Raw genomic sequence first — 27,965 nt, 5'->3', positions numbered from 1 at the left:
CTTAAGAAAATGAATAGACAAATATGTATCTAACAGAAGGAAATCAGGACCATGATTGTGTAAAACAAAAGGATCAACGATAATATAAAATTTATCATCAATTAAACAATTGTTCCAGCACTGTAGTCATTCTTAATTACTGGATATAACCGTTGACTTTTGATCTACAATAGAATTCTTTTGTCGGCAAAATGTCATTAAAGATCGGTCAAATCGGACGATCTCTTTGCGCGGCGGTGTGTGTTTGCGTAAGGATCGGTATTTTCCCGTAAAGAACTCATCCCTGATGTAGTGGTATTGTTTGAGGATGTCATAACGTGTTCAGTTGGAAGACATATTACAATTCTGGCAACCTAATCGCTTCAGCAGCAGCTGCCAAATCCTTTTCTTCCATAAAAATATGATCATAATGCAAAAGTGTGTTATGCATTCCAGTGTAACATATATATATTGAATGAAAAATGCGTTTTCATCATATAACACTTGAATAGCAATCAGAGACCATAACATGCAATAACTAATAAATAGTACTTTAGTTACTTGTACGCATAACTTAAACCTACAAAATCATTGAATAAATAATTAAATAATTGAAAAGAAAATGTATGTGCATGAATATTTTATATTTTATTAATGGTGATAATTAATAAGTTTATAATTGAAAAAATTCAAAATTACTCATGTTTAATGAAAATAAATATTAGCAATATTAGTATAATAATAGCAATAAATACTATATTAATTAAATTAAACTTCAAAAATAATTATAAGAACATAATAATGATAAGAACATAAAAATAATAAAAAAGCTATGAGAGACTCCGTTGCGATTTATTGTTTGTTTTATTTTATTATATTATTTGTGCTGAAAATAATTAAAAAAAGGACTGAAACGTCCGCGATTCCAATATTCAACAACTTTACTTAATATATTTGTTACTAATTATTGATTAGCTTTGAATCTTCTTGCGTCTATAATATCTGCGCTGGCTCTCGTAGCCTTTTTATTATTTTAATGTTTTTGTTTTACAACTTCTAAAGCCATTTGTTTATTATTTCTTAATATTGCACTGAGAGGAATCGTTTGATTGTACCAACAAGACATATCTGATAGAAGGCATTTTGGTTATACCAAGCAGAATTTCTAGTTATCACGATAAGACACGATTTTTTATAACTAAATCTAATTTAATAGACTTTACTATAAGGATTTGGTTAATATTTTCTAATTGGATCTATAAAACTTCTTGTTATATTAACTAAACATGGACACAGTAATGCTAATTTTTTTGTAAATTTAGTATTATTACCAAGAAAATTTGGTAAATTTAACAGTAAGAAATTAATCATACTCATCTGGTAATTCCTAAAGGATTCAGATTCGTCCATTTTCCAACGGACATACTAGTTGAATCTATCAGATTTCTAATTAATGCAACCCGATTTTTTTCTCAGTAACTGATAACTTTAAACTTGGCAAGATGAAAAAAGAAAAAGACAAAAAGAGAATAGTAAAGTTTTTATTAAAGGTTTTTTTTTTAAGAAATGCAATTATTGCGTCTTTATGAAATAAGAAACAATTACACAAAAAAAGAAAATCGCCAATTTTCTCAAGATAACACGAAAATTATTAAAGCGGCAATATATGTATATATTTTTATAAGATTAATTATAAAAACATAATCAAGAATCTCTGAAAATGATAATATCTCACTGTCTCTCTCTCTCTCTCTCTCTCTCTCTCTCTCTCTCTCTCTCTCTCTCTCTCTCTCTCTCTCTCTCTCTCTCTCTCTCTCTCTCTCTCTCTCTCTCTCTCTCTCTCCTCTCTCCCCCCTCTCCCCCCTCTCTCTCTCTTTCTCTATCATTTTCTCTTTTACTATTGTTGAAAATGAGAATGCCATTGGTAAATTTATTTTTATTAAGAAATTTCAGCACATATCTTATTAATAAGATAAATTAATTATAAATAATTACGTCCATATCGATGCAAAGATATTGCTTACGTACCATTGCTTGTTATCATTGTAACGCCGACTCTCCAAATCTTTCAAGTGCAGAGCAATGTCTTTTTCATAATACGCGATTTTTTGTGCTGTAGAGATACACAAGCAAATAATGATGGAGGACATAGTTCCAATAGTGTAATAATACAACATATATGCCAAATTGCCTGAAAATGTAAAATAAATTTCTTATTGTTTCTCATATTAAATCGCGTTTTATAAATGCATCAAATACATTTTTAATTTCCACAGATCATTTTTTATATTTATGTGCTAGCATCAATTGAATTATCATTAATATAGCATTCATTTACCATCAAACCAACACGTTTCGCTGAAATTTGGCCGAATATTACTCGTTACACCAGGAACAAAATCCATAATGCTACAAATAATAGCGAGCATAAAGGGGCCTCCCCAGCTGAAGACAGAATACATGATTAACTTTTTTCTCTCTTGTTGTTTCGTATTTCTTAGTGATCGCAATTGTCTGCGAAGCGCAGTTTACATTACATTTATGAGGTAAAAATAGAAGAAATATAAATACATATTAATATAAATATGTTTTCGGACGAAGTTTTTAATAAATCTATTATATATAACTATTAAAATTGATTGACATTAAAATATACTCGGCGATAATTCTTTTTTTTTTTAATCTGATTCACATTATTCAATATTACGACATGATAAAAACTATGTATTTATATATGGTGGCATATAATGTTTATGTTTGTTTATGTTGTTACGAAGAGAAGGAAAGAATAAAGTGATATTAACTTTTGGTTCTTAAAAGACACATTAAAAAAAAAGAAAATTAGAAATAGCTAATGTTAGTTACTATAAATAATTCAGAATATTAATTTAATTAATACTACTTTGTTTATAAAAATTAAATATAATTTTACAAAACGGAAAAATCAATATTCAGTGAAATCTGCAGAAATTTCGAAGAAAATGTAGAAAAAATATAAATTTTTATTTATAAAAGTGCAGCCTATGATTTCTATGTACTAAATTTACAATGTTTTAAGCTCAGTAATAGTTTACATTCTTAGAGACAAAAAATTACATGACATAAGTCTATATATATTCTGTATTCTATTCAAAATTTATCGTTTCTTGATATTATTTTTATATTGTTGTAAGTATATAATGATGTACATATTTATATATTATAAATGAACATTTCGTAGTATTTTGTATAATATAAATCAATATTATAAAGAGATTCACAAACTTACAACAACTTACGTTATAAATTAAATATATATAATACGGAATATTTAGCAGCTTACCTAAATGTACGCCACATATCGAAACACATTACATCTAACCAAGAAAAGCTTGCTAAAGAGATATAGTATATGATAAAACCTGAAACAATGAAATAAACAATGTGTCAATTAATAAGTTTTTGCCAAATGTTGAAATTCAAAATTATATTATATATAATTATAAAAAAATTATAGATTGTAAATTAATTTTCTGTTCTGTAAATTTATAAAGAGAAACCATATATATTTATCATATATGCCAATATATTATAGCTCAATAATTTCTTAATGTATAGCATAATTCTGCGAAATTTTAACATGATTTTAAAATGCACCAAATACTTTTATATAATTTAATTTACTATTAATTCTTGTGTTTTTAAAGTTGTAAAAATTACAAATTACATATTCAAATTATCAGAAAGTATTAAACCATCAGTATGTCAGCATGCATTGACAATCCTAATATCTTTAAATGCTGCGATGGTTGCTTTATTATACAATTTGAATATGTTGTACCACTAGCGATGCAGATGATGTCCTCTATCTTATTTCTTTCGATTCGCTGTTCTATCAGTATAATTATTTCCCCGATAAATACCAAGCCGCTGTATCTACGTAGTATGAAGCCTTGTATATTACGGAGTTCTGGCACTATGGAGTATCACACTATGAATATCACCAGCGAAAGTAATATACGTCCTATTGCGCCACACATTTCATATGTTTCATCAGCATCTTGAACAGAGCGTTTATATTCTATTGATTCATCCAAGATTTTAACTGTGATTTCCTTCATAATCTCCCAGCAAATATTCACAGTAAATATTTCCACCCACATTAGCGAGACAATAAGATGTTGATTCGATGGTTGTGTTGTAATCAGATAGATAGATGGAACCATTGGCGAAAAATGTCGTAGAGTAATAAGGATAAAGCAGGTAATGTTTTCGACATGGATTTTGAACAATCAAAAGAAATAATTCTTCTCTTCCTTCACTTTCATTTTGCAACGAATCGTTAATGTATCCAAATATGTTTTCCAGGAAAATAAAGTTACCTTGTTGGGCAATGCATTTTTTTTTAACCAGGCGACTACCGAAAGGACAGCATAGTCGAATACAAGTAATATTGTCGCACATCTTGTATAAAATGATATTATTTTTATTATCTGTATTAGAATTTTTAAAGTACTCGAGTGACGTTGACTCGTTCTTGCTTTTGTTGTTCATAAGATTTTTATTTATACTAATCGGATAAATTGCAGTTTTGTAATTTGTAGTCTCATTCATGATCTTTTTCATACTCTCAAGGCAAACGTTCACAGCAAATATGTCGTTATCTACGGTCGCGAAGCAATAAGATGTTGATTCGATAATTGTATTGTAATAAGGTAGATATAAAGAGCCATTGGCCAAAATCATATTATAGTAAGGATTAAGCAAATAGTGTCCAATCTGCGGACACGGATCGTGAACGAGCAGAAGAAATAATTCGCCTACTTCCTTACTTTCGTTGTTTAACGAATTATTAACGTATCCATATATATTTTTCAAGAAAATAAATTTACCCTGTTTGGTAGTGCATCTTCCGTTAATCAGATAATTGCCGAAAGGACAACATAGCCGAATACAAGTAATATTGTCGCACATTTTGTACAGAACGATATTATCTACTAGTATTTGATTGTCATTCTCATGATTCTTTTCGGCATGCGCTCGAGATTTATATTGTATCGAATCGTCATGCTCGCGGTTACTTGTAAAATTGACGCTATATGTGTACTGCATATCATCGTTATTTTTGGTAAAATTTTCATGCAAATTATACCATTCTTCTTCGTCGTTATAATTTATTTTCTTCGTCATCATAGTATTTGCATCAAGTTGATATCGAACTGTTGAATAATCTTTTTCTTCGTTGTCACTCGTGAAATTTGGTCCAAATACTGAGGATGAAGAGATAAGTGGAAGTATGCAATACCAAAATGCGAGGTTTTTTCCACACATCATCGATTACTTAACGTGTTGAATTTACTTGTGAAAAAATACTCTTGATTTCTTTTTACGACAGCTGCTCAGACGAGTCTAACGACCACAATAATATATAAATTTAAAAAGTAAAATTATGTATTAAACAATTAAAAAAGTAAAAGTAACATTGTAAAATTACAAATATGTAATAATGCTTACTTGATGCGAAGATTTTCGTGATGTAAATGCATTAAAAAGAAATAATGTCGATAAGAAAAATACCAATAACTCAAGTTCTTTAATTTTCGAACGATAAGGACAATAACAATTTCACAAAAGATGTATTTGTTTACACTGCTATCAATCTCACAATTTTGAAATTTATGATTTGTTGAAGCTTTTAGTTTATAAAAATTTATAATTTCTGAAGTTTATTAATGCGCGGCATAACATAATTACTCATTTTCATTTATATGACTTTAAAAATTTTTTGCGGCTTTTTAATTCGACACATCCATTTACTTGTGATTTTGAGTGAGTATAAGCATTACGACTAATCTTTCAAGAAAATTAATTTTACATTCTTATTTGTTTTTGCAGTTTACTTTATAATACAGTATACTTTTAAAAGCTTTGAAGATTTATCAGTATGAAAATAAAGTGATCAAATCAATCAAGTGATCAAATCAACCAAGTCTTAATTATTATGACGTCATTAATTATTATATATGTCTCGAAATTGTTATACAGTTTGAAAGTTTTATATTAATTTTGTGCCTATTTATCTTTTAGTTATGTTAATTAAATGAAAGAAACTATATCTTAAACGTAAATATATGAGTGCAACAAAGTCAAGTTACTGCATGTTTTTTCTTTATTCTAGTGAATCATTGAAACACAAAAAATTTTGTCGAATTAAATTTAAAATTGTTTACGAATTAAATTTAAAATTGTTTACGATAACACTTATAAAAACATCATTGCAATAGATTTTTAGCTTTTTCACTGGATGAAATCGTTATTGTTATTTTCGTCTTTCAGATTTACGGAGAGAAGATCGTGCGAGAAACGCTATAAGACTATCGAAGATGATGATTCGTCGAAGAAGCAGTCTGAGTGCTGCAGAAAAACCATACAATGTGATTCAAACAAAAAACTTTATTTACAAACTTCTATGGATGGTATCTTGTTTAACTCGGCGACTAATTTGAGACATTTTATTATTTATTATATCATTTTATTATTTATTATATTATTATAATATTATTTTTATTATTTAAATTTATTATATCATTGGAGGATAAACCTCCCATGATAAGACGTTACGTTTTTGAAAAAGTATGATAATTAAAAATAGATTCATATACAATGGTTAGCTAACGCTCGAAGGGAGAAAATTTTTTATTTACATCAGATGCTTATATATGGTTAAAAAATTTTCCTGCAGAAGTGGTAAATCGATATTATAAATATAACAGAAATTTTATTTATTATGGTAACAATTTTTTTCGATTTTATTTATCATATTTTTGATTTACAAAAATACAATATTTAAAAAATACAATATTTAAAGATAAAATTATTTGAGAAATATATATTTTATATATACTTTTATTCCACTCTATAGATGATGATACTAGGATGAAACCGGATAAAGAACTATTATTTAAAAACTCGTTTGCATTCTAAGATTTTACAAGGATTATATCATTAACATTAAAAAATACGATATTATCTCGCGCCAAGTCACGGACAGCAACAAAGACACATCATGCATTTATATATGAGCCGTTTAATTGTGAATATCTTAGATCTTCGGATCTTAGATCTATAAGACTATTATAATCAAGAAAAATTATCAATATCTAGATATTGTGTTAAATAATATAAATAAGTAAAATAAGTGAAAAGTATAGCAACATCAAGTTCTTTAGCATTACATTTATTACTTTTAATTATTTTAATCATTTATTTCATCGAAAATAGCGACAATTTACATAATATTGTTACGTCCCTGGTTTGAGTCGCGGTCGAGTCTGTCTTGAAAAAGGAAGAAGATCTCGTTGTCAAGAAGTTGTTGATGGAGCAGCCGTCATTTTAGCCTGATGCCAGCTGTCAAGCTGAGCGGACGTGTTTCTATTTATGAGCCGTTGTATTATCGTTCCGAGTTATTGCTTGTGTTACTGTGTTGCCCATTAAAGTTTCGGTGTTACAAAGAACCGTGTTGTTATTTCTGTGTGCGCGAGCGTGTGCGCGAGTGCCGATCGTTGTGTCGCGCGCGATTCGAGATATATCGTTCCGCGGGCGCAACAATATATAATCTTATTTCATATTCGATATTGACTTCCGTTATAGAAAAGAAATACTCGATTAATCGCCTATTAGAAGTTGGCCTCCCACTTTTAGAATTAACATTTATTTTAGTTGTTGTGCTAAATTGTGCTAAGTTTGTGTTACATTGTGCTCGAATATTAACAGACATGATGATTTTTATACTATATGCTAGATATAGGAAGCATGTGTAGAAAAATCATATATATGACTAATCTATATACCTATTTATACGACTTAATGGAATAGATATATTTTTTACGATATAATAATATCTGTTTTATATTATAATCTGCATATGTCTATAAAATGCAAATACAAAATAAAGCGTGCAACTCGATATACAGTTAATCTTTTATTAGTATAAAAATACTTATAATTGATTTAATTATAGGATATAACATAGAATATAATATATGTATGTATATGTATATGTATTGTGTGTATATATATATACACATATTATATATATATATATATATATATATATATATATATATATATATATACAGGTGTATATACAGGGTGTCATGAAAGTGATCATAATTTTAAAAAATTAAGGTAGATTGGCTCAAAGTTAGAAGAAAAGTCTTGTACAGTTATACAATATTCGCAATAATTAACGAGAAATAAATTAAAGAAAATCGGCCAATGCGCGTGGCTAGAAGTGCGTGGCGGTGAAGGCGGTCTCATTGTAACATAATGGCGGCGCGCAGCGAAGCAGTAATTGGAGAGGGGAAGAGCCTTCGCCGCGCGTCTACACACTCATCGCTCCGTCCCTCCCCAATCACCGTTTCGCCGCGCGTCGCCATTATATTACAGTGAGACCGCCTTCACCGCCACGCACTTCTAGCCATGCGCATTGGCCGATTTTCTTTAATTTATTTCTCGTTAATTATTGCGAATATTGCATAATTGTACAAGTCTTTTCTTCTAACTTTGAGCCAATCTACCTTAATTTTTTAAAATTATGATCACTTTCATGACACCCTGTATATATATTGTATATATATATATATATATATATATATATATATATATATATATATATATACAGGGTGACCCATTTTAACTTAGGCAGCCAAATAACTCGAAAAATAAGCAAGATAGAGAATAATGTTTTAGACAAAAGTTGTATGGTTTCGAGGGGGCCATAAGATGGTATCATTGATTTGACTTTGAAGAGTCATTTGAAGGTCACGTGAAGGTCACTTCAATTTTTTTAAATGGAACATCCTATATATTTTTGTACATTCTTGTAGCTCATCTCGAGAGCTTTCCAAAACACTATAATTAAGTACATTTTCGTTAAGTACTTTTTGAGTTATGAGGCTTGAAATAATTTCTTAATTTTACATAAACCGTAAAATATCTTGTAAAATATTCATTTTTCGATTACCTTACCTTAATAGTTTTATGTACAAAATAATGAGAGGAATCAATTGGTGTAAAGAAAACACATAGTTGTTTCGAAGAAAAAATATGTAATTTGCAATTAACAATTCCATATTTTTTCTTAAAAACAACTATGTGTTTTCTTTACACCAATTGATTCCTCTCATTATTTTGTACATAAAAGTATTAAGGTAAGATAATCGAAAAATGAATATTTTACAAGATATTTTACGGTTTATGTAAAATTAAGAAATTATTTCAAGCATCATAACTCAAAAAGTACTTAACGGAAAGGTACTTAATTATAGTGTTTTGGAAAGCTCTCGAAATAAGCTACAAGAATGTACAAAAATATATAGGGTATTCCATTTAAAAAAATTGAAGTGACCTTCACGTGACCTTCAAATGACTCTTCAAGGTCAAACCAATGATACCATCTTATGGCCCCCTCGAAACCATACAACTTTTGTCTAAAACATTTTTCTCTATCTTGCTTATTTTTCGAGTTATTTGGCTGCCTAAGTTAAAATGGGTCACCCTGTATATATATATATATATATATGTATGTATGTATACATACACACACATACGTAATATAAAAACTTACCTTTTTAAAAAAGATAAAAAAAGATATCAAGTACAATAATAATATACAAAAATAATATTATTTTCAAACTAAAAATGTGAAAACTACTGCAAAAATTACTATATGTGCAAAATGGTCTTAATTTTCTACCAAAAAAGTGATATAAAAATTGTAGTACGCCAAGAATAAAAGCTTGTGCAAGTTCAAATAAAAATATTTTAATTTAAAACACTGTTGTGCAAAATAGTTATTTTAATTTTCAAAAATAATAATGTAATAATAATTTATTTCCTATCTGATTAAACTATCCAGAAAATATATAACTATTACAGAAAATATATAATTACTATTTCTTTATAAGTTTTCTTTATATATAAACGAATTATTCCTGCAGTATTTAAATTAAATTAATACTTTGGGACTCCCCCTATCTGCATTAGTATGCATGTTTTGGCTATTTAAAGATTTGAAGAATCACTATTTTGAAATTCGAAATACAGAGATTAAGCACAAGAATCTAATATTAATTTTCGAATTAATAAAATTAATTTGCAATATCACAATTAATTGCTGGTTACTGGATTTACATGTATCTCTAGATAACATGATGCATGTCCATATGAAAGAATTACAAAATACCCCAGTTAGCCAAGTCTGTTCGAACAGATTTCGCCAAGTGCTTGCTAAAAATTGTTGTCAGCAAAAAGGCTACAATTTTGCTACAAGAGTTGTTATTACCTGATTAAGCTGGCAGATTGGCGGCAAAATCCGAACAAAGCTTGCTGACAAAATCCGACAACAAATTGGCGGCAAAAAGCAAGCGAAGCTTGCTGCATCACTTGACGTCAAATTGGCGGCAAAAACCAAGCAAGATCTGCGCGCACAAAATTTGACGTCAAGTTGGCGGCAAAACCCGAGCAAAATCTGTGCAGGAAAGTCTGATGACAAATTATCAGCAAAAAGCAAGCAAAGCTTGCTGCATGACTTGACGTAAAATTGGCAGCAAAAACCGAGCAAGATCTGCGCGCATAATTTGACGGCAGATTGGTGGCAGAAACCGAGCAAAACCTGCATAATCGGTATTTAGATGCCTTGATTCAATAGTTCCTTCGCTTTCCGCTACGCGATGCACGCTTTCTCGCAATCAAATTTCTGTTAGAAGTAGATATAAAGCCTACTAGTGGCTATTAATAAAAGATCAAAAGTATATTTCTATTGGTTTAATTTTTGATATCTCATACAAGCCTAATATGAGAATATTAAACTGATTAGAATCAACAGGATAAATGGAAAATTATCCTATTTGAAGCATAAAGCAAGAGTTTAATTATCAAATAAATTATGTCTCAATTTTATAAATTAAATTTAATTATTTTCACAATTTACTTTATTATTAATTTAATTAAGTTGAAAGAGAATTTGCTACGTGAGATATAACTACGATATAACATTACATTTCATAGTTATTTATGAAAAGAAAATTATAATTTACCAATAAAACTTATTCTGTAATATTAAATTTTATTGCACTTTGGTCAAAAACAGATCATACTCCGTTTCTACTACTTCTTGTCAATATGCTGTCAGATTGCGCGCGCGCAGATCTTGCTCGGTTTTTGCCGACAATTTGACGTCAACATGTCAGCAAGCTTTGCTCGGGTTTTGTCACCAATTTGCTGTCAGGTTATGTCAGCAAGATTTGCTAGCAAAACACGAGCTTAATGCGGACACAGATGGCTATGGATTTGGTGTGGAATTTTGATTAAATTTGCTGCCAATTTGCACGCAATTTGTTAACATTTTGCTTACTGGGACTATTTACAAATCGATTCGGATTCAACATTCATATTTTAAACAGTTATATCGTACATGACACATATCATGAGTGATTTGATTGAAAATTAAAAATAGCGATAGGTCAGGTGGCGCCGATATAATTTATTTCCATCTCGAGACAAAATGACACGTGTCGGCGATGCGGATATTAGATGCCAGTATTGTAACAATGCGTACGCCAGAATACAGCATTCTAATAAAACAGAATAATATGTTCCCCTGTCGTGTCGATACGGAAGTCTGCCGCCCAACGAATACTGGTCGAGCAATTGGTAAAACGCATTACGCCAATTTTTTAAACATTTCAAACAATCAATAACTTTGCCGTAAATTTTCGAAATTTATCAAAGATTATTAAACCGACGACGAGTTAAGCGCTTCAACTTCACCGAAATCTCTTGAGCGGATCTGACTCGCCGATACCGCCATTCGGGGGAGAAAACTAATTACGCGTATTATTAGTCCGTATAAAACGAAACCTTTGGCAGTCCGAACATTAGATCTGATTCTATCACCGCTCTCGCTAGTATAGCTTCGCTAATATAGCGAACGAAATCACTGATCCTGATTCAAATCCTATTGCGCACGGAGACAAAGGATGGAATGTACTTCGCCTCAATTGAGCCTTTCTCGGTTTTCCGTTTGAGCAACATTCCGAAATTCTTACTGCCGCAGAATCGGAACATACTCCAATACAATCGAGCATTCAACCGGCATCTAATATCCGCATCGCCGACACGTGTCATTATGTCTCGAGATGGAATAAACCTCGCGTATACCGTTCCTAGCTCGCGAACATCCGCACCTAAATTAATTATATTCGTATCGCAAAACCATGCATGTAAAATTAATCCTTAATTAAAAATTATTTTAGCACTGCTCTTAATAAATAAGAAGCGCCTCTTTTTGATTCACGATCTAGAGTCCTCTTATGATACAAAGAAGTGATATTAAAGATCAAATGTCGAATAGAATGAACTTTTTGCGTGACAGTTAGCTATTTCGTAAGAATTAATCTTTCCCTATGGAAGAGTCATCGTTGAAGTAGTGCTGCGATTGTTTGAGGATACAATAGCATGTTGAGTTGCTGAAAATATTCCACAACTTTGACAACTCAATCGCTTGAGGAACAGTTGCCTAATCTTTTTCTTCCATACAAATATAATGAAAACGTAAAAGTGCTGTATAACGTCCAGCGCAAAGAACGTATACTGAACAGCATATAATGTAACATTATCATTATCATTATCATTATTATACAACACATACATGTAAAAAACCAACATATAGATAGTTATGCACGTTTGTATGCAAGTGATGATGAATAGCACTATAGTTACCTCTAGCTGCATCTTAAACCTGTAAAATTGAATAAAATAATTAAATAATTGAAAATAAAATATATATGCGTGTATTTGTGATTATTTTCGATAGTCATTAATAAATTTACGAGGAAAAAATTCAAAAGTTATCCACATTTAATGAAGAAAAATTTTCGATAAATAATTATTAATCAATTATTTCAATTTCAAATATTTTAAAAATATATAAATATATAAATATATTTTTAAATGCTATATTAATAAAATTAAACTACAAATAATGCTAATTTTAAACTTAGAAAAATGAAAAGAGAAAAATAAAAAAAGAAAAATAACAAAGTTTTTTTTATTAAAAAGTTTTTATGAAATACGATTATTATATTTTTGAAATAAGAGATATTCACAAATTTTGTTTTCTTTATTTACATTTTTAGACTTTATTTTTACCACTGTTTATCATTTTCATGAAAATCACCAATTTTCTGAAGAAAACGCCAGTGTAATTAAAGCGAAAGCATGTTTGTTTCTTTAAGTGTAATTATCAAAAAATTAATTAGAAATTAGCAAGTAAGAGCCAATAAGTTACGATAATTGGAGCATAAGATAGAAAGAAAACACTTTCCTCTTTCTTATTATATAATTATTATATATTAATCTTATGTAGCTAATATATATTTCGAATTACTTATAAACGTAAACGTTTCAGATTATCTTTTGAACCCATCTTCAGCGGGAGGATTAAAAATCGCTCCAGGAACGTTCCAAATTTCAACCAGCTCACATAAAATTAAATCATTTTGATATCACTTCAACAATCAATAAGCAAATACAACTATGTAGTATCTCGCAATGATCTGGTGAGCACATTCTCCCAAACAATTCTACTGTTAATGTCACGCTGAAAATGGATCAAAAGATGATGGAAGTATTCGTGTTTAATGCATATATTGTAATGAGTAATTCGAAATATACTAATTGAAAATATAATTGCCAATTATTAAATTAATTTTTTTATTATTATTATTTAAGGCAATTTTTATTTCAATTAAGTATGCTTATAAAAACACATCATACAAAGATACCATTTTAAAATGACACTCTCTCTCTCTCTCTCTCTCTCTCTCTCTCTCTCTCTCTCTCTCTTTCTCTCTCTCTCTTTTGCTCTTAAAAATGAGAAAAATATTGTTGATAAATTTTTATTTATTAATATCTTAGGATATATAAGTTATTAAAGTTATCATGCATTGATGTAAAAATGTTGCTTACCATTGTTTTTGGTCATCATAACGTTGCTTTTCTGAATTGCTCAGGCGATGAGCAACGTTTTTTTCGAAAAATGCGATTTTTCGTGCCGTAGAGAAGGATAAACAAATGTTACTGGTAACAGAGATAATTAAAATTCCATACAACCAATATGCTAATCTGCCTGAAATTGTGATATAAAAAATGAATTTCTTATTGTTTCTCATATTAAATCGAGTTTTGCAAATGCATCAAAGACATTTTTTAATTTCAATAAGAATATTTAAATTTATGTTATATTATTTCTTACTTTTATGTCCTAATATAAAAATTAAAAAAATAATGCATTAATTAAATTATCTATTAATGCAGCATTCACTTACCAACAAATCCGAAGTTATTTAGTATGACAGCAACAAATAATGGGATATAAATATTAAAAGGGACTCCCCATGCATAGATAGAATAAAATTTTAACATTTTCTTCTCTTCTTGTTTCGTCATTCTTTGTGACGAATGCAATTGTCTGCGAAACGTAATTTACGCTTTACATTTAGCCGGCAAAAATAAAAGAAATTACAATGTAATTAAACATTAATATAAATGTATTTGATCGAGATGTTTGAGAAAATAACTAATTCCATAAATAACTATAAAAATTAATTTTCTTTATTCAACACCATATGACAATATATCGTTGTAAGTAAATGTGAATGTACATACCTATATATTATAAATGAATAATTTGTATAGTATTTTGTACAATATAAATCAATCTTATGAAGATTAACAAATTTATAACAATTTACATTATAAATAAAATATATACAATACGGAATAATAAATAAAATATATATAATATATATAATACTTGTATAGCAGCTTACCTAAATGTACGCCAAATATTGAAACTCATTACATTTAACCAAAAATAACTTCCGAAAAAGGCATGGTATAAGACAAAACCTGAAACAATGAAATAAACAATATGTCAATTAATAAGTTTTTGTTAAGTGCTGAAATTCACAACTATAATATATGTGACCGTAAAAAATTATAAATCGTTAATTAATTTTTTGTACTATAAATTTATAAAAAGAAATATATATATATATTTATCATATGCTAAACTTAATAATTTCTTAATGTAAGGCATAATTCTATGAAATTTTAACAACATGTAAAAAATATATAGATAATTTTGACGTGATTTTAAAATGTACCAAATATTTTTATATAATTTAAATCAGTGCTGGGATTTACTTGCAACTTTCGGCCAGATTTCTTAGTTTACGCCTACTGTTCCCCTCTTACCGCTCGCGCCACTCGTAACTAAGGAGCGCTCAGGAACGTGCGCGTCACAAATGTAATGTGGCAATCTATCTATCTAAGTTCTCTTTATTGTAATTACGTTTCAAAACACAAATATTTTAAATTGTTACAGAACATATACGTAATTAATAATAGAATAATTATTTTTATTATTAATAAACAATAAAGAGAACTTAGATAGATTGCCACATTACATTTGTGACGCGCACGTTCCTGAGCGCTCCTTAGTTACGAGCGTTCGGTGGCGCGGTCGCTAAGGCGCGAGCGGTAAGAGGGGAACAGTAGGCGTAAGCTAAGAAATCTGGCCGAAAGTTGCAAGTAAATCCCAGCACTGATTTAAATTATTATTCTTTCGTTCTTAAAATTATATAAATTGCAAATTATATATTCAAATTATCAAAAAATATTAAACCGCCAATTTGCATTGATATTTCTAAAAAATTTACATACTACATTATGTGTGTGCTTTATTATAAAATTTGAATATATCGTACCAAATATGATGTAATACCCTAAAGCATCCTTTTTGATTAGTATGATTATCAGGAAAATCGTGTACGCAACGAATATCGATCCACTATATCTACGTAGTATAAAGCCATGTATATTTCGAAGTTCTGGCAGTATGGAGTACACTATGAACATCATTAGCGAAGACAGTATAACTCCTAATTCGCCGCAGAAAAATACGATCATAAATGAACTATCAATCTGAAAGAATACATTTTTTCTTTTATGGCTTTTGATCTTATTCGTAATTTTAAGGCTTATGGCCTTATTCGTGATCTTCTTCATAATATCCAAACAAACATTCACAGTAAATTTGTTTTGAGCTATGTTAGCGAGGCAATAGTATGTTGGTTCAATGATTGTGTTGTAATGAAATAGATACAAAGAACCATTGGCGAGAAAGAAAGTGCTGCTGTAAGGATTAAACCAATGATATCCAGTCTTTTGACATGGATCATGGACAATCAGAAGAAATAATTCGTCTATCTTCCCTAACAGTACATGATATCATTCGAATATTCTATACTCATACTGTAAATATACGTTACAGATGTAATATACTGAAAATAATCTCATAACATCTCTTGTTGTATATTATTTTTCATATATTCTCAGAATATACTTTGCATATCTCGTATTAGTATATTCTTTCTCGTATATTTTCAGGATATTCTATAATATTGCATGTGTTTCCTCATTTTGCCGCTACGCGCGCCACCAAACTCGTACTTAATTTTCGATGAAATGGATATAAAGGACTGATACTAACTTGAGTTCCAAAGTTTCTTCTTTTTTCTTTTTAGTCAGTTTAATTTGTAATAAACTGACTTAATTTAAAATTTTTCATTTGTTTAGTAGTTTAGTCGTTCTGGATTCCTTGTTGGGATTCAGAATACTAAAAAGATTATTTAAAATTAAAGTGAGAAATAGTGTGTCCGTTTACTGCATTTATTAAAAGTATTTCTATTACATATATGAATTATATTACAAGATATTCTCAGTATTTACTATTAACCAAAATAGGCGGACATTAGGGCATTCTTAATATATACTTAGTATATCATAGTATGTATCTCGAATGTTCTGAGAATATATGCATTGTACTTTTGCGATATTATTCGAACATTCTCAGTATCTACATGTGCTGTTAGGGAAAAGATATATTAGTTTGCTCCTGTTAGTCTTACTATTCTGAAATTTATGATTTTTGTTATAAAATTATAAATTTTATTTTTTGTAAAAGCTTATAATTTATGAAAATTAAGGATATCTGAAATTTATGATTTAAGTAATGCGTCGCATAATATTTACTAAAATAGAAAATAAATTAATAAACAAAAAGCAACAGAACAAATAACAATAACACAAACATTTTAGCTATATATAATATTTCTTAAATTTATATACTATTATATTTCAAAATTTTAATTATTTAAATTTTTTTGCATATAGTTAAAAAGTTCGTTTTCAACTTTCGAAAATTTTTCTTCTAAAAATCAATAATAATCGATAGCGTATAAGAAAAATTTCATTTGTTTTATTAACAAATTTATTAGTCTCTTTCTTCGTTATCCAAATTACAAAAGAATACATGCCATCAAAAAATGAAATTTTGTTGACTATATAAGTTTATTCATCAAAGTCTTGTAATCCGTTTTTCTTATGTATGCTAATATAAGAGAATAACCAAGTACTATTCAAAAACCAGTTTGAACTTGACGTTCGTGTTTTAAACAATTATATGACTATAACATGACTATTTATTTGATTGGAAATTAAAAGCGATAGATTAGATAGTACTGACAAAAGAAAGATTTCAATGAGGAAAAGATACTTTCGCAAAAGATTGCATTAAATTTCTCGAATTAACATGAAACTATTACTAAAAATTAAATCATATTAGAGAAAGTAAATGATTTTTGTAAGATCGTTAATTTTAAAGGTAAAATAATTGTATATGCAGAAAATTGCACACACATATGAATTTATTCATGTGATATTTATTTTAATTAGAAAAATAAACATATCAGATTATATAGGATGTCCGATAATAATTATATCATTTCTCATGTGTAGACAGAGCAAGTTAAATTGAATAAAAAAGTCCTTTACTGTTTTTACCGACAATAATTATTTTGAAAGATTAATTTTAAAAAATTAACCAATTACCGGGAATATTAACATGTGGCGAGAAGAAATGCCTGCTGTTACACGGTTGCGAAAACGCGAGAATGCAACATTAAACACAACTCGCACGTACATAGTTGTCACTTAGTAGAGCACTCCTCACAACACTTTATCACACATCTTTTAATCTCATAATAATGGGCTATCTCTTTTCGCGCTAATACTCGCGCAAATTGATCAATTTTCTTTTAGAATTAATTTCTCATTAATTATTGCGAAAATCGCAAAATGATAGAGAATTTTCTATTTAGTCAAATCCACTTTATCTGCACACGTTAAGTGATACAATAATTACCGAAACACCTTATTATACATTTTTCTCTACCTCTTTATTCATGTTGTAATTGCATAATAAAGAATGTCAAATCGATACAAAGAACACAGATGCTCACGGATATAATCACACACGTTCGTATTCGAATCGCTGAGGACTTATTAAATCGAATTTCGATATAAAAAAATTTCGTTTGCTTATAATTACATGACTGAACGCTTTGAATGTTCGTGGAAGAGTGCTCGCTACATGGCCAGCTTTTCTAATTATTTCTTATGTCTTTCTCGATTCTGACATTGACGTCATTCGCTTTAATGTGACACACCTTATTCACTTGAGCGTGCGTGGAGCTTCGAATTACCAGGTACATATGCTTTAACACTGAAATTGAATGATTTCTTATAATAGTTGCATCGGATAAATTTGTCATAATGCGCATAATACAGAAAGTCATTGGCCAAGGATATGTATTTGTCGTCTGGATAATTGATCGGAATTTAGCACAAAATGTTCAATCTTCTGACACGAATTGTGGACGCAGTTGAAATAGCATTCAGTCACTTACTTTTGTTCTATAACAAAGTTGTATATTGTTTGTAATAAACTCGTACATATTCAGAAAAAAATATTTAGCCTTTCCTGTGTTTTTCATCAATCAAATGATCATTAAGATGACAATAGCTAAATACAAGTAATGTTGTTATTACACACTGTGTGTATGTGGAAAGATGATTAATGTTATTATTATCTCCACTGAAAATTTGACGAAAATTGTGTAACTTGAAATTTTTTTGCCGTGGGGCATTATTAGCATTTGATTGTCACTTTGATTTGTCATTTTCATGATTTTGTATCAAATCCACAAGCAATTCACTGTTCCGAGTCAACATCTTCGTTAATTGTGGAGTTAGTAAAAAATTCATATTATGAAAATGACATGTTGTAATTATTATTGATGTAATTTTTATGTATAATATATCAGATTAATCTCACCTCGATATCCCGATATCCCGATTTATCATAGAAGTGAATTTCTGTTGCACTGTCAGGACAGCATCGTATAAGTATGTAATATCAAATAAGTATGTAATATTATATTCGATTTTTGTCTCACTAGATTCTAGAGCAAGCTAATACTGTATCTGGTTTAATCGCGATGTCTCTTCCCAAAATATATGAGAAATGAAAGCGCAAGTGACATATCAGCCATGAGGCAAGATTACTATTGAGATAACGAATCACCTAACAACGTTGAAACTGTAATTTACCTGTAAATCTGTACGACGGTTTAAAGTAAAAGTTTCCTCAATAAGCTTTAATACTAATTAAACAATTTTACTAATGGTGTCTCGTATCAAGTTACATAATTACAAGTCAGGCGCAGCAAATAATTTGATTAATGTAGCTACAGAATAAATTATATATTCTAATTAAGAGTTATTACATTTTCGAGAGAATTATCAAGAGACATAAACTAACGAAGTCATTAAGATTGTAATATTTTAATTGAGACCTGCTACATTTTCAGAAGACAGAATTATCAAGAGATTTAATAAATTAAGTAATTAAGATTTTAATACTGATTTTTTAACTTCGAATTATGAGCGGTTATATTTTTGATATAATTAGAGATAGAATCAAGAGACGCGATTAGCTAAGTAATCAAGATTTCTAGATTCTTATTCCATGATACTAGAAGATAATATTCTCTACTACGTAAAAATCTGAAATTCATTATTTGTGTGTCTCGTAAACAAAGACATTAATGGGCAACAATATAAAATTAATCTTTTATTAAAGAATTAAGTTACTACATTACAGTTAACTGTTATTTAACTGCTGATCTTTATTATAAAAATTTCTTTTATGCATTGGAGAATTAAAGATCCTCAAATAAATTCTATCTGCGATGGTTTGCCTGCCTAGAGATTAGCAAGTGTAAGCTAACAGTAAGTCTATTCAAAATTAAAACAAAAGATCAACACACGTTAATATATAGTTAATTTTAGATTGGAAAATTACTCTCTATATTTTGGCCTCGTGTAAAATTCTGAAGTTTTATGGATTACGTCAAGAGTTACGTCATTAACATTAAAAAAACACGATAGATGTCTCTCGCCAAGTGACGGACAGTAATAAAGATGAGTTATATATATATATATATATATATATATATATATATATATATATATATACATATTGTACAATTAGCCGTTTTCTTAAAATTTGTGAATAAAAATAAAAATTAACTTATTAAAAATCAATTAATTTTAGATTTATAACAGTCACAAGTGAAAACACAATAGATAATACTGTCGGAAAATAATTTTTAATAAAGAATATTTTTGCTCTTTTTATTTTATTTTATTACATGATATATGGGAAATTATACAGAGCATTTTTTTTAAGAAAATGCCTTTTTTAGTAAATACATACTTTGTGTATAGTATTGATCATTCACGTGCAATTAAATAGAGTAAATATTACCGACGTAATTGATAATAACATAAACGTACAAATTAAACTTTAGTGCTATCTGCTTACGCGGTGCGCGAAAAGATTTAACCTTAATAGAATCTAAGAGTGTATAGTGGAACGGAAATATACAGTGTATAGGTGAATTGCATATACCTGAAAGTGTATGCGAAATATAATAGGGTATTTGTTATGCGACACAGTAAGGGGACGACCTGAGCTCCGTGTCTTCGATAAGATACGGATCTGGACATATTTAACGAACTTAACTTTTCGCATGAGCATCTAATTTTCAACGGTACGCAATGCCGGATAAGGATAGTAAGATGAATATAATAAATATCCGCTGTATTAGCCGACAGAAAACGGCATTCTTGTAATATCTCTTACACATCATGTAAGATTAAAGAGATTATCAAATTATAATTTTATTTTTTTCACAAATTATTTGATCCAAATAAGACCAAGTCGATAATAATAATGAGAAGCTACGCCTTCTTTCCACTTATCTGAAATGTATTAACTAGATTAACTTTATGTCTGTTTCGAATTTATATAAATTATACATTTTTTTTCGCAAAAATGAAAAACGATCACTATATATATAGTTAATTCCATAAAAACTCTAACATATGAATTATTGTATCGTGAAAAAATTAACAGAAACAATCAGAAATCAAATCGTCAAAAATTAAAAGTAGGGGACAATAATTCTGGACACTCCAATTCATCGTTCGTCGCAGTTGATGCCGATGTTAATTGTATAAATTTATCATATGGGCATAATATTTCGCAGCCGCGGATGCGTTTTTCTATTAATGTTGATGGAATGCCTAAATAATGTATTACCTATAAGAAATAAGTTTCATTTGTTAGGCGTTAGTGGCAAATATTAGTCGTCGCAAGCTACTAGCAAGCACGTGTTACTGAGACAGACGAGAAATTAGACTTACTTTAACAAAAAACTCGCCATTCTTTTCATGTAATTCTATTATAATACTGCTCGTGTACCGTGGAACGTTCTCACAGAATATATTTAAAGCGTGCATTATGGAGACCACATTCAAGTCATGTCCAGAAAAGAGATTGAGCTTACGATCTTTTAAAGTTCCATTGATCACTTCATTCATATCATTAATTATTTTGCGTAATAATACACCTGTAAAAAATCATATCTTGTCGAATATATTATAACAATATAAAATACATATACACACACGCACAGATAGACACACATATATAGATATGATATTTGTCAATGTATATGAACATTTTATAACATACCAAGATGTTCACCAATCTTTTATATAATAATAAAATAATTTATAAAATAATAAACTCAATTTTCTTCTCAATCAAAATTTACTTGGTAATTATCTGTATTCTAGAAATCTAAAACGGTAATTTAAAATGCTTTTATTTACAGCAGAGACAATATATTTCTCGCATATTTTAAACATATTGCAATAAAAATAACTCTTTTTTAAAGACTTATAACATTAAAAGCAGTTATTTTTATTATTTTTATTGTTATATTTATTCCAGAGAAATGAAAGGTAATAGAACAAGTGAATTTATAGTTGAATACTATATATGTAACCAAAATATATAATAATTAATCGAAGATTAATCTTTAAATAGATAATTACTCTTTAAATAGATAATTTATAAGCAAAATATAGGTTTTTGATTCAAACATACCTCCATTAAGTTTATTTAGTATATCGTAACTTAATAGATCAAATTGTGAAACAGTGGCATCCATAAGTGCGCCATTTGGAAATAAGCTTTGCGTCCACTCTGGTAAACGTAGTCCAAAAGCTGCTTCTGTATCCAAAGTCTGATATATACGATAGAGGCCAAAGATTGTCGTTATATTTCTTCCTGTGTAGATCGATACTTTTTTCATTATACTACCAAAATCTGGTTCTTTTTTTTTCATTATTTCATTATTTTGTAACATGTTATGATAAAGTCGGATATATCTAAAAAGAAATGCACATACTTGAAATAGTTTAAAGAAATAATTTCAAGAAGAGAAATCATTAATATTATTATAATTATAATATTATTTATCATAAAGTTTATATAACATAATCTTTAAATATAGCATAGTCTTTTTTAAAATATAACGCTAAAAAGTCTTAAAAATATCATAATTAAATTAAAATAATTAATCTATAATATCTATATATATTTATGCTAAAATATTAATGTTTGAAATGTTTCGATAAGAGAAAAGAATTATTATAAACGTTTGTCTAGATTCTATCAATTACGTTTCGCTTACGTATATTTTTTTATTAATTTGTTAAAATTTATTCTTACATTAATATAACTAAAAATTATACATATATGTATATATACATTACTTGAGTTGTACGATTTATTGTTATTAATTGATGAAGAAAAAATGATTACTTAGGACACTGATATGGAAAAAACAGCTCATCGTAAGTCGCATTAGTGTATATGAAATCCACTGGTTGCCAAGGAAGCAGTGAATTCCATTTTTGCACATCAGCAGGTGGATAAAGTGCCGCGAGAACTAACTCTAAGCTCATTTTGGTCCTACGATTTCTGTACTCTGTGCATAGATGTTTGGCTGATGGTATACATTTCCGAGAAAACTGTTGTATCTATTTCTTAATATCAATCGTAATTGGTATGCTCTCCTCTTGCCAACCTTAATAACATTATTAATAAATATAAATAATAAGATGAAAAATAAAATATAAATTATTGTTAATTTTTCTTACAAAGTGATAAAAATTTGAAACTAAAACAATTATATCTTCCACACGAAAACAAAGAAATGAGAAAAAACTCAATTTTTTCATTCTTACAGATGTGTTTATTTAATCGCATTTGTTTTCATGAAAAATATCGTGCAAAATTGTCTTGACAGTAATTTTTGTTTTCCAAAAATTATAAACATGCAACATATTTATTAACAGTGAAAAAGTTAAAAATGTAATATAATATTGTATGTAATATATAAGTAAGATATTTTACATTAGTTAATTAACCGTTGCCATCTGGGTAATAGTTATAATTTTTATACGGATCATTTGAATAAGATTCATTGAATTCAGTATCTACTGTACGATCGCCATGTCTGAATATCTGCAAATTTCAACTTTACATTATCGTATCGAATATTTTAAAAGAAATCTTTTTGACAAAATTTTAATTTTCACATCGTACCGCACTCACTAATCGTAACTTCGTGCCTTGTGATTGTATTGAAATACATGTTGTAAGTAAACCGAAACAAAGTATTAGTGCAATACCTAGATCACATTGAAATTTCCCCATTTTTTAACTAAATCTATAATAATTATGAAATTTAAATATTTTATAATAATGATAATATAAATATTTTATAATAATCTATACAATAAAAATGATTAATATATAATTACTTACATTAGGAAATGCACGTCTGGTGCTCTTGATATATTTTGTTAAAGTGACAATGTTGATCGCTTATTTAAACTGGCGTTTATATCTATTTGAAATATGTCTTGTGTTCTTAATATATTTTGTTAGAATGATCATGCCGATCGCTTTTGATCTCATCTAAACTGAAAACGCTTATATCTGTTTGAAATATGATTAAGTAAATATTTAGTAATTTATTATCAACTGTCGTATTTTTCATGCAAAGCACCAGGAAGCATAGTTAAGGAAGAATTTAAATAAAAATACATAAATTAATTACTATATTTTTCATATTTTGTGTTCAAATTTTAAAATTTAATTTTAATAATTATATATAATTTTTTTATTGTAATCTAACATTTCACTTAAGAAATAAAATAGAAATCATAAATATATTATTTATTATAATATATGCAGAAGTAGCATCTTATCTACATATATATGTTTTATATTGGTTAGAAACTGCATAAGACTGAAAAGATAACAATACAAAATTTACATTCTATGTAGAATCAGTCCTATTAATGCCTAATAGTTATACAAGAAAAAAAAATATAGGATGATACAATATACTATACACATATTAGGCTTGTTATATTGAAATAAATTATTTGGAATTAATGTGAAAAAGAGGAGAGAGAGAGAGGGGGGGGGGGGAGAGAGAGAGACTTAATTTAATTCGATCTCTATCGATTGTCAATGCAAGAAAATGCAGTTAACATGATCAGAGTTTTAATTGATACATTTTTTTAAATACATGTTTATACGTACCTTTATTGCTTTAAGTTATACATAGACCTCGTATAAATGCTTCCAAGAGTGATTAGATCATTATCACCCTCGCAGCACTTTTATTTGCATAAATCGAGTCACTGTATATCCTGCGATCATTATTAAGAATAACTAAATCCTATGTCTGTTTTCCACTTATTTCTCCTTGTATCTTCCTTTTTTGAAGAAATAAAATAACTACGCATTGTCTTGCCATGGCCTACGCGACACCCTTTACAATTAATTAAGTTGTTGTTTTAAACGACACGCATTATTCTTCAATCTCCTTCTGGAATGTATCAGTCGTGCACACACAATGAGGTTGTTATCTGATCATGCTTCTCCACTAGACAAAAAGAATCAACAACGCGTTACGTAAGAGCGAGGGGTTCGCCTTACGAAAAATAGATTGATAGAAATTTATTTTGTAAAATTATGAATCTATAATTTTTAAGAAAAAATATCTATTAAATCTAATAAACTAATTTGAGTTATATTTTAGATTAATTGTAAGTGAACTTCATTATTTTAACTTTGTTGTTATATATTTTTTGGAAGTGGATGTTAGTGCACCAGAATTTTATGTATTCTACTTTGAATAAAATAATGATGATATTCTTATTTTAAAAAGATAAAAAAATACAGCTAAAATAAGCTTACATTGTAAATTAATTGATAAAAATAATGTCCCACAAATACTACTCACTATTAACTGAAGCAAACGCTTTTAAAATTTATTCTCTTTCAGAAATGTACTTATTATATTTCTTATGTCTACATTTTGATATCATCCGTTTCTACAAATATGAGAATAAAATATAGCATAAAACCATAGCGACAAAGATATATAAAGTGTATGAGAGCAAAAGAACGCTCACATATAAAAAAGTATATCTTAAAAGATAAAGAACATATATTCCTATTTAAATATTAGATTATATTTCAGAGATAAAACAATAAAATAATCATCTAAATGATTATCATCTGATTAATCTGATTTATTATGTTAATCAATTTTATTATTATAAATATCTGTATAATTTTTATTTTATTGCTATTTTTGAAATACATGTTCTTTCTTTATATATTTAATAAGAAATTTCGACGAATAAATACTTTACCTTCATATCTAAATCGCATCTTCTGATGGTTTCCGTTCATCTCTTGTGCCAGCAGATACAGTTCGTAGAAGAAATTCTCAAATTGTTGGTCATTCAAATTTATCCGCGCGCTCATTTTTTAAGTTGAAACTATATTTTACAATAATTAATTTTTTATAACCATTATCTTGTATAATTATTTATAAGATATATTTAGAATATCAGGAATAAGAAATCGAGTTCAATTTCATCAAATGTATCATTATTAATGAAAGAGAAAGAGAGATTTCTAATTTTTTGTATGTAAGAATATATTCATCTAAATATACATACCTTTGATAAAATATTCCGTCGTATCATTAACGGTCTCTTACGAAACCGTTTTTCTGTCGTAGTTGTTAGATTTAAGCCTCGTGTAGATCATATTATATTCTTGAAAGTGAAGAAACTACTTTATAAATCATCTTTGCGATAATGGAGGTGCGACATAATTGTTTATTCTATTAGCATTTCTGTCCAGGAAAATAACCAGCCTGTGTTTCCAGTCACAAGAATTCTGCAACGAAATATTCGTGCTTTGCGAAAAGCGTATATACCTTGTTGTCTGGATGTTGATCCAAGCCTAGAAAAACAAGTAAATAGATTTTGTAGTAGATAGATTTTGATGGCGGATCTTTTCTAGATTAATTAATTTTAATTACCAAGATATACTTACGTGAACTTATATATTTGGAAGACATTTTAAAGCTAATTTTCATAGCAAAATATAGGCTACCTTTATAGAATTAATGTTAATGGAAAAATGAACTATCGAGGAAATTTTATAACTTATAATTTTTTTTAACAATTCGAAATTTCTATGCTTGAATATTACCATATCGCTTTAATGAAACAATCAGAGCGATTTCAAAATGAAACGAATGTTCGATTGAAGGCGTTACAGTATAGAAACCATCAATACAAAGGAATTAACGTAAAATTTTGCATGCAAATAGACATTCGTAAAACTAAACACGATACAGAACGACAAAGTTCCTAATCTATTTCTGACTTGCAACTAAAATTTGATTTGGGTTAAGTATATTTTTGGAAAGTAAAGCTCCGTAGAGTGGCGAGGCGAAATCCATTGTGTTCACGCATTTACCTTGCAAGACAAAGCGAAATTTACTTTACATTTAACCTTGACTCTCGCTGACAGTTTGTAATTTTCTATTGATTGTTGATAATACATTCATGACCATGAAGCTAAAAGTCAAATAGATTAGTATGATGTAAACAAGCCTCATATATGTACATACACAATGTTTTTAATATCAGTTTAATGCCTAAGAAAAGCGTTAAAATTTGAAAATTTTAACTTGTTATAGCTTCTAAATTAATGCCGTCCCCCATTTATTTTTTTCCGGGGAATTACTCAGGACAACCTGCTTTATAACATATCCAAACGATGATAAAATCGTTGCTGTGTAACCTTTTATACACTTTTACCGTAAATTGTTACATAAAAAGGATTGCAATAGTTTGGAACACTGTGTGATTTTTATTGTCATCTTTATTGGAAGTTCCATGGAGCTCATATAACATAGAATTACAATTGTTGTTTCTAGAGTTTTCTCGAAGCATCATCGGTATTAATTAATTTCCTTTTTTAGTATTTTATACAATGCAAGAAAATTTGCGATCGATTGTTACTTCTAGAATTATGGAACACATGTTGAGTATTTTCGTTATCAATGATAAAGAACGCAACTATTTATATTATGTCTGAATTTTCTCGAGAATTGCAATGAAAGAAACGTAATGTGAAAATTATATGTACTTATTATGCTTAAAATCATGTTTTATTTCACAAAGATAGAAATCATATTTATTAATTTTAAAAGATGAATGTGTGTGCTTTACTAATG

General features: G+C 28.5%; 1 protein-coding gene and 2 pseudogenes across 2 annotated transcripts; all 3 read right to left on the bottom strand.

Moving 5' to 3' along the window:
- Positions 1 to 168: 168 nt before the first annotated feature.
- Positions 169 to 5,292, bottom strand: LOC145966312 (G-protein coupled receptor Mth2-like; annotated as a pseudogene).
- A 4,506-nt stretch (positions 5,293 to 9,798) lies between these two features.
- Positions 9,799 to 18,493, bottom strand: LOC145966321 (G-protein coupled receptor Mth2-like). The gene is made up of 6 exons (XM_083090335.1): positions 18,320 to 18,493; positions 15,792 to 16,008; positions 14,853 to 14,931; positions 14,349 to 14,491; positions 13,990 to 14,149; positions 9,799 to 12,760 (listed from the first exon to the last, which is right to left on the bottom strand). The coding sequence occupies exons 1-6, from the start codon at positions 18,329 to 18,331 to the stop codon at positions 12,424 to 12,426; spliced, it is 948 nt and encodes a 315-aa protein (XP_082946461.1). The 5' UTR covers positions 18,332 to 18,493; the 3' UTR covers positions 9,799 to 12,423.
- A 2,648-nt stretch (positions 18,494 to 21,141) lies between these two features.
- LOC145966323 (venom acid phosphatase Acph-1-like) lies at positions 21,142 to 24,074 on the bottom strand (annotated as a pseudogene). Its single transcript, XR_014437022.1, has 6 exons — positions 23,951 to 24,074; positions 23,759 to 23,869; positions 23,165 to 23,429; positions 22,445 to 22,728; positions 21,697 to 21,902; positions 21,142 to 21,592 (listed from the first exon to the last, which is right to left on the bottom strand). The product of XR_014437022.1 is annotated as a venom acid phosphatase Acph-1-like (transcript).
- Between the last annotated feature and the right edge of the window lie 3,891 nt (positions 24,075 to 27,965).

This window comes from Camponotus vicinus, unplaced genomic scaffold (genome assembly GCF_025532165.1).
Source record: "Camponotus vicinus isolate PSW18456_S1 unplaced genomic scaffold, iyCamVici1.0 SCAF_2, whole genome shotgun sequence".
NCBI classification, from domain to species: Eukaryota; Metazoa; Arthropoda; class Insecta; order Hymenoptera; family Formicidae; genus Camponotus; species Camponotus vicinus.
This window is presented reverse-complemented; position numbering and strand designations above follow the sequence as displayed.